Genomic DNA, 15,054 nt, shown 5'->3' with positions numbered 1-15,054 from the left:
CTCAGCAACTATGGCCACATAGGGTCTCCTCAGCGGTACTGCTTGGAAATGGGCCTGCCCCGGGCCGGAAGCCTGACGCAGTGAGTCCCCTCGGCGGTGAGTACAGACCCTATCCTCCTAACTCTGTCAGTGCAGAGTTGCCCAGTTATGCTTTAAATATTTCTGTTAGTAATACCTAAGCAAATTTTCTTGAGGTTTTGAGGTGAAGGGCCTGATCTTGGGATGTACTAAGTACCTGTATCTCCCATGGACATCCATTCCTTGGATCTCAGTACCTCTTGGGATCAAGATCTAGATTAACAATCCTCAGGTATGGAATTGGAGTCCTGGGTAATGCTCCATCTCCAAATTAGTAAGTAAATAAATGAAATATAATGACTTGAGAGCCATTTTTACTGAAAGTTCTAAAAATTCACAATCAACCTAAAGTAGTCCAAAAAAAAAAAACAAAACTAAAAGTGGATTCAAATATTGCACTGGCTCCTGAGTTGTCTTGCTGGTCTTTGTGGTTTTGCAATCTCACATTCCTTTCTTTAAAAAGTGTCTACTTTGTGGATGTGTGAAAAACCGAGACAAATGATTCTAAGATCCTTTGTGCTTTGGGTTGTGGAGGGGAGCAAGAGAGTAAGGAGGCAGAAGAGGAAATGGGCATGCCCTCACCTTCATAAGAGCAGAGCAACTCCAGGCACTCAGGTCTCTGCTGTGTTGGGGCCTAACAGCCACTCTCCCCAGCATGCTCTCCTCCTGACCTAGTGGAGATTTCACTTAAATTTTTAGATAGATGTTAAATGCCAACATCTGTTTGAAAAATCAAGTAAAAATGCTTTTATTAGCACATTGCTTTTGAACTGCACTGTCCACCTCTAGGGGAATTGGCACTAGTAGAGCAGGGATGGCCAAGACAACATAACTTCTGGGGATGTTATGCTACAATAGAGGAATCTTGTAGGAGCTAGTCAGTCTAGCACAGGGGTGGGCCCCCAGCTGGAGTGTCAGAGTGGGGCAAACCCTGGACCCCACTCCCCAGTAGGAGCTCAAGGGCTGGATTAAAATGTCTGAAGAGCTGGATGTGGGCCCCGAGCCGCGCTTTGCCCACCCCTGGTCTAGCAGATGTTCTGACATCTGCCAAATGGAGGCCAAGGTCCTCCTTGGATGTTGAGTATTGTTCCCTGTTTCATTGAAAGGAACTTTTGGGGAGCATCAGTGAAGTGAACCTTGTAGAGTTTGTAGAACCTTCTAGAGTTTCTCAGCCATGCTTGGCCTTTACCATTGGAGCCAAGGATAGGATCTGGCCTTTTAGTTTTAGTGGACTTTAAGTCACCTGGTTAAATCAAAATTCTGTTTCCTGATCATAACAGATTAAATGCTATTTACAAAATGAAGTGAAAACGGTATTCTATGAAAATGTTTGTTTACAAAGAAGTCCCATGTCTTTCCCAGTTAACTAGCCCCCTAGTTTTTGCAGTATTCAGATGACAGCAGCTCAGGTAAATATTTTTTAGAAAGGGAGTGTTACTTGCATTAAATATTAAAAAAGGACCAATACAGCTCCTGTATATATTATTTTAAATTCAGTTTTACTCTGCCCCTAAATTTTCAATATGCTGCAGTAACAACAACGCAGAACTGCATTGTCAAAGTTGAAAGAGGGAAGTTTTAGCAAGTAGAGGACCAATCCTAAAAGACATTCACATGTTTAACTTTACTACTGGGAATAATCCCTTTGAAATCATTGGAACTACTCATGGTAGTAAAGTTAGATACATGTGTAAATCTATGCAGGATTGGGGCCTAGGTAGGCTCTTGGCACTGGGGATGACATTGGTGGGGGTTTGGGATAAACAAACACTTATTGGATAACTTATTAAGATGACAAGCAATTAAATAGTTGATATGGACACTTGTTTTTCTTCAGTGTTAACACTTATAATAAGTAGAGTAGTTTACAGCCCTTAGATCTATTGTTTCATGCTGTCTGCAGACTCAGGAAGACACTTCATTGATTTAAGTCTAGTCTACATTCAGAGGGTTTTGCTGGTTTAACTATATCAGCATAGTTAAATCAGCAAAAGCCTTCTTTGTAGATGCAGATTATTGGTATTAGAGTATTTATGTTGCTATTGCTTATACTTTTATCATATCTCTGTTGACAAATAAAAGTTACACCCCTTACCGACATAACTATGCCTGAAAAACTTTAGAGTGGTAGTACTGTTGATGTAATATTCTTAGACTTCTACAAGACATTTGACTTGGTGCAGCATGACATTTTAAATAAAAATCTAGAATATAAAATTAACATTGCACACATTAAACGAATTAAAAACTGACTAATTGATACGTCTCAATGTAACTGTAAACAGGGAATCATCATCTAGTGGGTATGTTTCCAGGGATTCCTGCAGGGATTGGTTCTCGGCCCTGCACCATTTAACATTTTAATCAATACTCTGGAAGAAAACAAAATCATCACTAATAAAGTATGTAAATGACACAAATTGCGGGAGTGGTAAATAATGAAGAGGACAGGTGATTGATTCAGAGCAATCTGGATTGCTTGGTAAACTGGGTGCAAGCAAACAATGTGTATTTTAATATAGCTAAATGTATATATCTAGGAACAAAGAATGTAGGGCCATACTTACAGGATGGTGGACTATCCCAGAAAGCAGTGATTCTGAAAAAGATTGGGGAGTTGAGGTGGATAATTAGCTGAACATGAGTTCCCAGTGTGACGCTGTGGCCAAAAAAGGTCCCTAATCATTATGAAATCCTGGGATGCATAAACAGGAATCTTGAGTAGGAATAGAGAGGTTATTTTACGTCTGTATTTGGCACTGATGCAATCACTGCTGGAATACTGCTGGAGTTCAGTTCTGGTGCCCACAAATTTAGAAGGATGTTGATAAGTCAGAGGGTTCAGAAAAGAGCCACTGGGCTGATTAGAGGATTAGAAAACAAGTTTTATAGTGATAGACTCAAAGAGCTCAGTCTATTTAGTTTAACAAAGAGAAGGTTAAGGGGTGACTTGACTACAGAATACAGTAAAAGCTGTATTATCCGATCCACTGTATAAGTGTCTCACCACTTCCAATGACTTTGATTCACCTCATTCAGACTCCTACTGCACTAGTAATGTAGATTCATATTCATTTAGAATTTTGATTCTTAAGGAAAACACAACTTCACGGAGAAATTCAAGCCACATTTTATAAAATAGTCTAGGTCGGGAGTTTTCAAGCTTTCATGGTGGGCCACCCTCTTTCCCAGTCAATTGCATGGAGCACTTCCCTGCCCACTGCCAATCAAATAATATTTCTATGTTAAGAAGAGCAATTTTAGAAAACTAAGGTATGTTAGCTTCTTTTAATATGCTTTAGCAGCTTAAAAAAAGGGGGCCCCCAGAATCAGCACTCTGTGACTGGCCAGCTCTCTGGAAACCACCATAGAGTACTACTTTGACCATGAGTAATCCATAGACTATAGTTTGGGAACCATTGGTCCAGAAAATTATGAAGGTGTCAGTCACAGTTACATACTTAGGTTGCATTTATTGCAAAGCTAAGTTAGAAATTACAGTAGAAATCTTAGATGAATTTATGAAATCCACAATAAAGCCAAATGTTTATCATGATTGTGTCTGATAGCAAAAGTGTAATAAGTAATCTGTTGATTTCTTTTCAAAAAGAAAGTTACAGTACTCCTACATTCTTTCCTTATTAATTTTATATTTAGTGCAGTAGCATCTGGAGCACCAATCTTAAACCAGTGTCCCATGTACAGATAGGCAAAACCGTTAAGTGTTTGGCAACTAATTTACCCTTACACTACGAGTTTAGGTCGAATTTAGCAGCATTAGATCAATTTAACCCTACGCCCATCCACATGATGAAACCATTTTTGTTGACTTAAAGGGCTCTTAAAATCGATTTCTGTACTCCTCCCTGACAAGGGGATTAGTGCTGTAGACATTGCCTGGTCGAATTTGGGGTAGTGTGGATGCAATTCAATGGTATTGGCCTCCGGGAGCTATCCAGAGTGCTCCATTGTGACCACTCTGGACATCACTTTCAACTCAGATGCACTAGCCAGGTACACAGGAAAAGCACCAGGAACTTTTGAATTTCATTTCCTGTTTGGCCAGCGTGGCGAGCTCATCAGCAGAGGTGACCATGCAGTCCCAGAATCGCAAAAGAGCTCCAGCATGGACCAAATGGGAAGTACTGGATCTGATCGCTGTATGGGGAGACAAATTTGTGCTATCAGAACTCCGTTCCAAAAGACGAAATGCCAATATATTTGAAAAAATCTCCAAGGGCATGATGCACAGCGGCTATAATATGGACCCGCAGCAGTGCCACGTGAAAATTAAGGAGCTCAGGCAAGCCTACCAAAGAGGCAAACGGCCGCTCTGGGTCAGAGCCCCAGACATGCTGCTTCTATGATGAGCTGCATGCAATTCTAGGGGGTGCCTCTACAACTACCCCACCCCTGTCCGTGGACACCTGCAAGGGGGGAGTCTCATGCAACAGGGATGAGGATTTTGGGGAAGCCGGAGAAGGCACCTCTGGTGAGTGTACCTTTGTAAATATAATACATGGTTTAAAAGCAAGCGGGTTTAATGATTAATTTGCCCTGAAGATTTGGGATGCATTTGCAGCCAGTATAGCTACTGGAAAAGTCTGTTAATGTGTCTGGGGATGGAGTGGAAATCCACCAGGGATGTTATTGAGGGGACATTCAGCAGTGCTTTGTAATGTTAACAGCTTGGTTCACTGTGAAAGAGTCTACCCATTGTTCTCTAAAATGTGACTTTTTAAATACTACTCTCCCTTTTTTTCCTCCCGCAGCTGCAAATGTTTCAATGCTCTCCCAATCATCTCCGTCCCAGAGGCTAGCGCAGATAAGGCGGCGAAAAATAACCGCACTCACGATGAAATGTTCTCTGAGCTCATGCAATCCTCCCGCACTGAAAGAGCTTAGCAGAATGTGTGGAGGCAAACAATGTCAGAGTCCAGGAAAGCAGAAAATGAACGTGAGGACAGGAGGGACGAGCAAGATGAGAGGTTGCGGGAGCACAAGGAGAGGTGGTGGCAGCGTGATGAGAGGAGACAGGATGCAATGCTGAGGCTACTGGGGGATCAAACTGTTATGCTCTGGCGTCTGGTGGAGCTGCAGGAAAGGCAGCGGGAGTACAGACTGCCGCTGCAGCCACTGTGTAACCGCCCACCCTCCTCCCCAAGTTCCATAGCCTCCTCACCCAGACGCCCAAGAACGTGGGGGTGGGGGCGGCCTCCAGGCACCCAACACTCCACCCCAGAGGACTGCCCAAGCAACAGAAGGCTGGCATTCAATAAGTTTTGAAGTGCAGTGTGGTCTTGTCCTTCCCTCCTCCCCTTATTCACCACCTCACCTGGTGCTTCCCTCCTCCTCCACCCCTCCCGGGCTACCTTGGCAGTTATCCCTCTATTTGTGTGATTGAATTAATAAAGAATGCATGATTCTGAAACAACAATGACTTTATTGCCTCTGCAAGTGGTGATCGAAGTGGGGAGGGCGGTTGTCTTACAAGGAAGTAGAGTGAACCAAGAGGGCGGGTTTTGATCAAGGAGAAACAAACAGAACTGTCACACCGTAGCCTGGCCAGTCATGAAACTGGTTTCCAAAGCGTCTCTGATGCGCAGCGCGCCCTGCTTTGCACTTCTAATCGCCCTGGTGTCTGCCTGCGCATAATCAGCGGCCAGGAGATTTGTGTCAACCTCTCACCCCACCATAAACGTCTTCCCCCTTGTCTCACAGATATTGTGGAGCACAAAGCAAGCAGCAATAACAATGGGAATATTGGTTTCGCTGAGGTCTAACCAAGTGAGTAAACTGCGTGAGCGCGCTTTTAAACATCCAGATGCACACTCTACCACCATTCTGCACTTGCTCAGCCTATAGTTGAACAGCTCTTTACTACTGTCCAGGCTGCCTGTGTACGGCTTCATGAGCCATGGCATTAAGGGGTAGGCTGGGTCCCCAAGGATAACTATAGGCATTTCAACATCCCCAACAGTTATTTTCTGGTCTGGGAATAAAGTCCCTTCCTGCAGCTGTTCAAACAGACCAGAGTTCCTGAAGATGTGAGTGTCTTGTACCTTTCCTGGCCATCCCACGTTGATATTGGTGAAACGTCCCTTGTGATCCACCAGTGCTTGCAGCACCATTGAAAAGTACCCCTTGCGGTTTATGTACTGGCTGCCATGGTGGTCCGGTCCCAAGATAGGGCTATGCGTTCCTTCTATCGCCCCACCACAGTTAGGGAGTGCCATTGCAGCAAAGCCATCCACTATGACTTGCACATTTCCCAGAGTCACTACCCTTGATGGCAGCAGCTCAGTGATTGCATTGGCTACTTGGATCACAGCAACCCCCACAGTAGAATTGCCCACTCCAAATTGATTCCCGACTGACCGGTAGCTGTCTAGTGTTATAAGCTTCCAGAGGGCTATTGCCACTCGCTTGTGAACTGTGAGGGCTGCTCTCATCTTGGTATTCTTGCACTTCAGGGCAGGGGAAAGCAAGTCTCAAAGTTCCATGAAAGTGCCCTTGTGCATGCGAAAGTTTTGTAGCCACTGGGAATCATCCCACACCCGCAACACTGTGCGGTCACACCAGTCTGTGCTTGTTTCCTGGGCCCAGAATCAGAGTTCCATGGCATGAGCCTGCCCCATTGCCACCAGGATGTCCAAATTGCTGGGGCCCGTAGTTTGAGAGAAGTCTGCTTCCATGTCCTCATCACTCTCGTCACCGCACTGCCAGCGCCTCCTCACCTGCTTTTGCATGTTCTGGTTCTGCACATACTGCAGGATAATGCACGAGGTGTTTACCATGCTCATAACTGCCACGGTGATCTGAGCGGGCTCCATGGTATGGCGTCTGCAGGAGAGCAGAGTTGCAGAGGAAGCAGTGGCTGAGGACTGATGCCCTGAGGATAGATATTATAGAGAACGACAAGAGGACCTGCGAGGTGGATTCATGAGAGCAGAGTTGCAGTGGAAGCGGTGGAGGACAACGGTTAGCACCGTGCACATTTCCTGAGGAAGAACACACGTACCTGGGAGCCCATGACAGACAACATGGAGAAATTCGCTATTGAGACCATAGCAGCAGAGCAGAGTTGCAGCGGAAGCGGTGGATGATGACAGTTAGCAGTCCTACTGCACTGTCTGCTGAAAGCAGTATGGCGTCCGCACGGAAAAAAGGCGCAAAATGATTGTCTGCCGTTGCTTTCACGGAAGGAGGGGCGACTGACGACATGTCCCTAAAACCACCCGTGACAATGTTTTTGGTCTATCAGGCATTGGGAGCTTAACCCAGAATTCCAATGGGCAGCAGAGACTGCGGGAGCTGTGGGATAGCTACCCACAGTGCACCGCTCCGTAAGTCGATGCTAGCCACAGTAGTGAGAACGCAGTCCGCCGAATTAATGCGCTTATTGTGGACGTACTATTTCTAAAATCAATTTCTAAAAATCAACTTCTATAATATCGACCTAATTTTGTAGTGTAGACATACCCTTAGAAAAATCTTGAAAAAAGATAAGGGGAGTGAAGAAACATGTCTGTTAGGAAAAGAAAACTAAATCTAGCACTGTGTGTACATGGCATGATCTTGAGGCTCATAACCATAGGAGAAGAATAGTAAAATCTGGGAAGACATTTGCTTCACTGCTGAGAAATTGTACATATGAATAAGTGGCTAGACTGCTACTTACCTTATTTTCTCATTTTAAAAAAAAAAATCTTTAGGGTAATTTTGGACCAGATAGAACTCTATGTAGATTAGATCCCAGATTGAAATTCTAAGGTCAATTTTTCGGAGATATTAGCATCTTTCCCATTTTACAAAATAATTGTCTGTTTTCCATATTGTTGTTTTTCTAGTCTAGGGTCGTTTTCATACCAGTGTCAGAATACACACTTAAAGTTATAATACTTGTAAGACAGTTTATAATACTCAATTACCTGCTACTGCTAAGCGTTTCAGAGAACAAGTTATGGAGTACTTGTGGCACCTTAGAGACTAACCAATTTATTTGAGCATAAGCTTTCGTGAGCTACAGCTCACTTCATCGGATGCAAAGTTATGTAACACATTGAACCTTGAAGATATATTTAGAAAGGACTTAAAGCTTCAGGGAAATGAAGTCTTTATTTACAGTCCTTAGAAAAAGACAGAAGCCAGCAAAGCCTGTCCTCTGCAGATGGATTGAACAAGTAATGTGAAAATCTTATTAAAAAGAGAATGAAATCTTCTCACGTAACTGCAGCATTACCCAAAATTTGCTTCACCCTATGCAGAAAACGCTGTTACCTTGCAAGAAGTACTGTGTGTGTGTGGTATCCAAACTTATCACATCCTTTCAAAGCAGTATTTTAAAAGTATTGAATATCTCTGCATCTTTGCATATGCCTTTTAGGGGAAGGTTCTGAATTCTGTATTTCACTTAAACTAAACATTTGATGGATTCTTAAATTTTGATGTCTTCAAATCAAAACTGGATGCCTTTATGGAAGTTATGCTTTAGCCAAATACAAAGTATACTTAGTCAAACATAAATTGTTCAGAACCAGGGTAAGTGGGTGAAGTTTCATGGCCTCTATGCAGGAGTTCAGACTAGGTGATTTAATTTAACCTTTCTGGCTTTAAACCCTGTGAATTTTTGTTGTTAGTGAAATGTGCTTGTTTGAGAACACAGGCATTTGAAGCCTTCCATTTATTCCCATTTGAGAATGAGGGGATAGTTCATTCTCTTTTCCCATGCAATCTTAGGCTCGCTGCTAAGACTTACAATTGGGGCTTTTAACGTTGTTAGTTTTCTGATATAAGCATCTGACTACTAGGAAATGCGCTGAGACCATCAACTAATTTCACATAGGCCATGAAACAGTCAGGTGTGGTAACTGCCATAGAGCTCTTTATATCACATGGTCATAACAATCACCCAATTTCTGTTGATAACCAAGAGAAGTTAGGCTTTTAACTGGCTTATTACTCAATTTTGATAGTAGCCATTCCTAAATTATGGCTTCAAGTTTGAAGAGATAAGTAACAAAGCTTCTTCCTGATGTCAGACCTTGAGGCGTTAAGGTACGCCCTTAACTATATTAAAGATGCATTTAAGCGTTGCTTCGGATGACTGTCAGATTATCAAATCAGGAGATAAAAGCAAGAATGTAAATTACTTCTAAATTATACTTAGCACAGAGCAATTTAGGAGATTTGTTTATTCCTGATACAGGGCTAACTGGTTTTCTTTTCTTGATACATTAGTCTGGGAGTAAAAATTAATAAGTAAGGGCAAGTTTTTAGACTGGCCCCTTGTGAACCAGTATTCTCTGTGGTTAAATTAGCAAATCAAGTCCCCGTCTCCCCCTTCTTCTTGAGTAAAGAGAAGATACCCTTTTAAAAAAAAAAAAGTATCGATTCGTATTTTCTCTTTCCATCAAAATTGAACAGTCTGATTCAATTCAGAATAAAACAAATAATAGTTACTGTAATATACTAATACCGGATAAGGTGGACACATGCAAGACGCCCAGATGTTATGCTGATGGCTGCCTGGAGGAATCTCCCATATGAAAAACATAAAAGCAATTATGTCTAAGCTAGTTATTAATACCTAGAGAGGTGTGGCAAAGATGTTGCCAATTTATGGATTATTGAGGCTTGCCTTCTCTTGGCATGAGCTCTCTCTGCTACCTGTGTATTGCTGGTCACGTTTCTTAGGTAATGTCTGTGTGCAGAGGTCAGCCATAAGCAAGTCATAAATAATTATGCTTTTAAGATTATGAATACATAAAAGGTAGATTTCTTTCTGATATACATACTGGCTTTATCCTGCAAAGATTCATTTTAATGTAAAGTAGTTTTTCTTCTCCTAAATTTCAGAATTCCTTTCTCTCTCCTCCTGTTGTGCCATGGAGACATCAGATTGCTCCCTTCCCAATTATGTTCCTGGAATTATATTTTAATAACTCCCCCATCATTTTTTGTGGGATTTATTTATATTCATCCAAAAATTCAAAAAATCTGTCTGGCATTGCTAACACACAAGACTAGTAACAGGACTCAGAGGCAATTAACATTTAAATGGTTAGATCCTAAACTTCTATGGTAGTGTTCCTCCTCTTCTGGCTGAGTATTAAAAGCTCAAGGCAATGCCCCAGACAAATTAACAAATCTGCTATTACAGATACAAAATGTAAAAGTATGATAGCTTCCTGTAGTACATGGCAATTTGTCTGTTTTTTAAATTAAAATGTTTAAATTTAAAATATTTTCTGTGTAATTAGTAATTTGGTATTAACATTTTATTTAACAGGTTACACTTAACACTATGAAAATAATATAGATACGTTAAAAAAAAAAAAGCGGTGACACAATTTTGTCAATTCTTTCCAGTTTTATAATTGACAGATTAGGCACTACAATTCTGTTTCATAAATCAAAATATGCCAAATGATTCAGTTAAGTTCAAAACTGTTCTTTTACATGTAATTAGGTTTTCTTTATTGCATAATTTTCAGAGGGTTCTATTACTAATGAACTCTTCATTTGAAGTTGAGCAAATCTGTATGTTAAGCTAATTAATCATATAGACTTATTGCATTTAACTCTTTATGCTTCATGTTAAAACCTTGTGACAAAGTTTCTCCTCTACCTTGGTGGGTCCTGTGCTTATTGACAGATTTTGCTCGCCTCAGAGATTCACAGTAGCCCTCAGTTTGGCCACTTTCATGGGTCAAATCTGCCATTCACTCAGATAACCTCATCACTGGCCAGCATGGGGAAAAGGAGGGAGAACAATCCCCACAATGTCTGCTGGTCCACCTAGTGGGTTGGGGGACAGGCCAGGGACCTTCCCCCCTGGTGGGACCCACGGTCCAAATCAACTCCTCCTGTATCCAATAGGGAGTTGGGGGGATGTGGGGAACCCAGGCCCGCCCTCTTCTCCGGGTTCCAGCCCAGGGCCCTGTGGATCACAGCTGTCTATGGTGTTTTGTGTAACAGCTGTGTGACAGCTACAACACCTTGGGCTACTTCCCCATGGCCTCCTCCAAACACCTTCTGTAACCTCACCAAAGGACCTTCCTCCTGATGCCAGATAGCATTTGTACTCCTCAGTCCTCCAGCAGCACACCCTCTCACTCTCCACTCCTTGCACGCACCTCACTAACTGGAGTGAGAGCCTTTTTAAACCAAGTGTCCTGATTAGCCTTAATTAATTCTAGCAGCTTCCCAATTGGCTACAGGTGTCGTAATTAGCCTGCCTGCCTTAATTAGTTCTAGAAAGTTCCTGAGTGTTCTGGAATAGTCCCTGTTATCTTACCCAGGGGAAAGGGACCTGCTTAACCTGGGGCTAATATATCTGTCTTCTGTCACTCTCCTGTAGCCCTCCAGCCCAACCCTGTCACAACCTATATTTTAAAAATCACTTGAGGACATTAACAGAATGTGTTCAATAATATCCTATCCTTCTGTTTTCAGAAAAACATCAATATTTAGAGACATTTAAAGAGCCATCCTATCCTTGAAGGGATATAAGTGACCATACATTAACATGCCTGCTGGGGCTTCTGTACCTAAGGAACTGTACCTCTGTACTTCACTGAAAGATCTTAACAAGAAGACAGAAATAAAAGCAGAGAAGACCAGTACAAAAAAGTATGTGAATTTCCTTGTTTAATTGGCTTTGTATTAATTGTTCAAATTCCACAGCTAAGTAACAAGTGATGCAGTGTTTAGTACTTTTATATGCAGATAGTGAAAATGTAAACCAGTTTTCTAAGTAAGAATTAACTCACTAAGTAGCAATGCTGCACTTCTGACCAAATTCCAGCTCAGGTAATTGTGTTGTGTACATTAAATTCCCTCTTCAGTTTCAATTCGACAACATAGCTTCCCTCAGTCCTGTGTAGTGTTGCTGTGGATTGACAAACTAAATATGGAGAGATCATCCAAGAGATAATGTTTCAACAGTGAAGTAAACATGAGATCTGTGAAAGTTTTTAAAGTGCATTAGGATTCTTCGAGACAACAAGCTATATAAATGCAAGTTATTAACATCAGTTGAAAAATTCAGCCATCACGTGGGAATAGAAACAGCCTAACTTTGGAATTTGTAGACTGAATCTTCATGCACTTCATTGTATGTTTTCATAGGACTAGTGCTTTAAATAAAGAACCAGTCCACTCTGCATTCGAGAGAGAACTGGTTCCGAACAGGTCCTCTGTAGATGGGTTCTTGTTTGAAATGTTTTGAACTGCCATTTTATTTATTACTGAATAATTAAAGTACTGAAAATAAATGAGCATGCTAACAAACAATAATAGCAAAGAGAAATATAATTCAGTGGGAAAAAAGTAGCTGTGATTTTCACTAATAAGCTTGGATTGTGATGCCGAAGGGCACAGAATGTGAACATTTAAGTCAAGAGTTCATTACAAAACTAACTGTTCTTTTGAAAGGTAGGTCAACAATTGTGGTTTTTTTAATTGACCCTTTTCCTCCCATTTCAAGTTATGTGCAGAGTGCCCTTAAGATCTTCAAGGCAGCGGAGGAATGCAGATTGGACAGAGATGAAGAAAAGGCCTACGTCCTATATATGAAATATGTGACTGTATATAATCTTATTAAAAAAAGACCTGATTTCAAGCAACAACAGGTATATATCTTTCTGACTGCATTTTTTATATTGACAGAAGTACTTCGAATCAGTGGTCGTTATAGCTGAAGTTTTTAGGTGTCGTTGAAAGAATTACATGGGTGTACATTACTGAAACAGTAATTTCAGTAAAGGAATTATATTTATTTAAATAAACTTTTGTAGCTTGTGTTGAAAAGTGAGGCAATCTGTTATTGTAAGCCTTCTTTATTACTTTCCAATACAGTACACATTGCTAATTACATCGGCATATAATCTACTGGACATCTAAATAGTAATGAGTCCCGTTGCTATCTTTCCTGGTAAAGTGCTTTTCTGGTACAAAACTACATTGATTATTATTTATTCCTTTAATTAAGATAAATGTTTTTCTCTCTCCCAAACTTGTGACCAGAGCTTGTTAACATTATTACAATTAAATATTAACATACTTATGAATATTTGCCTTGTTTATATATAGTGTGGTATTTTTCTTAAAACATTGAAGAGAAGAATCTCTCACTTTATCTACAGAGCAACTATGGCAATAATATAAAATTACTTTTAGTTAATTTTTTTCCTTCAGTAGGTAATCTTTAGTGTGCTGTAAACTCGGTGTTAAATGTTGTTCTTGGTAGTGTCTGCAGAAGTATTCTATCCTGTATGCACATTGTGCAGTATTAACTGTATGCTGGGGTGGTCCTTGTTGTTGTTGTTTTAGGATTACTTTCATTCTATACTGGGACCTACAAACATAAAAAAAGCTATTGAAGAAGCTGAAAGACTCTCAGACAGTCTGAAACTGAGGTATGTGCAACATTTTTTACAAAGTAATATGTAAATATTGCTGAATATTTGAAATTTGTGCATCTGCTGCTGTAGTTTTGCCTTTTTTTGACATTGTTTGCAGTAGTTGCTGATACCTGTAATCCAGAGAGATTAAACTTTCTGATTGAGCCTTTTATTCAAACTAGATTTCATTTGCCATCATTCATCCCAGTCACTTCAAACCCATGTACTTAGATCTACCTAGTTTCTCTCTAACTTTTAATAAACAAAACTTTGTGCAACATCAACAAATGTCAGCTGCTGTTTTTCATTAATGTATACACAAATCAGAGCCTCCAATGAGAACCTCTCGATAATTGCTGTTAGTCACTCTGCTATCACGAGTCCTTCCCTAGTGTTCTTTCCTGTCACGTGATCATATTAAGGCCAGGTGTATACCACGCGCACTTTGCCGGTATTCGTATACCAGTATATTCTACTGGGAAATTGCTGCTAGTGTGGATGCAGGTTTTACCCGCAAAACTGTACTTTTGCTCAAAGGCAGTGTTTTTGAAAGATTCTTTTTTGGTAGCTTATGGACTGTCTCAAAGGAACAAAGTGTGAGGGTTGATACAATGGCTAATTGTTCCAAGTGTATTGTGGAAATGTGTACTTGAGCAATTAAAATATGTACTGACATGTTTAGAGATACTTACAAAGAAAAAAGTGGCTCCTCTACAGTCACAGAAGCCACTTTACAATAAGTATATGAACCAATTTACTTTACTATTTTTTTGACATCATTTTTTTCCTGGAGAGTAATTAGTTACCAAATTTAAAACTCTGGGAGGTTCAGGTAGTAAAACACTATTTGCCTTGAAGTAGGAGAATTCCAGTAGGGATAATCCAATTTGCACATCATAGAAGCAGTAGAAAAATTTGACTTAATTCATTTTGTAAAAATTGTATTCATATTTTTAAGTGATGGCTAGATATTCAGTATTGCTGAGATTCAATACTTAAAAGCATGCTTAAGTCTCCCTTGAAGTTAAAGGGAATGAAGCGTGTGCTTATGTGCTGTCTCAAATAGGGATGCTTCCTGAATCAGTGCTTGTGTCACTAACTAGAAACTACATGGAAACGTCAGAATGCAAACTTGCAGCCTCATCCCTGTGGAATGTCCATTACACTGATAGTGAACTAGTATGTGACAGGTACATTTGGCATCAGTGATGTAGTTTACTAATTGAATGTTCCTGATTTCACTTGGACAGTCCAGTGATTGAATTGATGACTTTCAAGTATTCCTAATTAGCTAACATCTCATTAAGGTAAATAGTCATTCATATGAGAGTCCTTGTTTACAATACTAGACCTATCTTTACAATGAGAGGCAAAAAACTTTTTTTTTTTTTTTTAAAATAGGGTAGGCCAAATGTCTTAAAAAAACAGGCACCTAAATAACTGACCTGATTTTTTTTTTTCAGAAGTTCTGAGTATCCAGTAACTCTTACTGACTTTATTGGAACTCCAGTGTTTGAATTCTTGAACAATGACTGCTGGGTGCTCAAAACTGTTGAAAAAAAAAAATCAG

The 15,054-nt window shown here is 40.5% G+C and overlaps 1 protein-coding gene across 5 annotated transcripts in view; it reads left to right on the top strand.

Annotated features, from left to right (window-relative positions):
- The window catches only part of USP8 (ubiquitin specific peptidase 8), a 41,440-nt gene that overhangs the window by 7,676 nt on the left and 18,710 nt on the right, over window positions 1-15,054 (top strand). For 4 of the 5 annotated variants that reach the window (XM_077829035.1, XM_077829037.1, XM_077829036.1 and 1 more), the window contains exons 2-4: window positions 11,536-11,712; window positions 12,569-12,713; window positions 13,414-13,499. In XM_077829035.1, the coding sequence (XP_077685161.1) occupies window positions 11,609-11,712; window positions 12,569-12,713; window positions 13,414-13,499 (335 nt within the window). In that variant the 5' untranslated portion in view covers window positions 11,536-11,608. Of the gene's footprint in view, window positions 1-5,799; window positions 5,866-11,535; window positions 11,713-12,568; window positions 12,714-13,413; window positions 13,500-15,054 lie in introns of all 5 variants that reach the window. The other variant, XM_077829034.1, reaches the window with a different exon arrangement.

This window comes from Eretmochelys imbricata, chromosome 10 (genome assembly GCF_965152235.1).
Source record: "Eretmochelys imbricata isolate rEreImb1 chromosome 10, rEreImb1.hap1, whole genome shotgun sequence".
NCBI classification, from domain to species: Eukaryota; Metazoa; Chordata; order Testudines; family Cheloniidae; genus Eretmochelys; species Eretmochelys imbricata.
The sequence above is the reverse complement of the archived record's forward strand: the minus strand, read 5'-3'. Positions and strand labels throughout refer to the sequence as shown.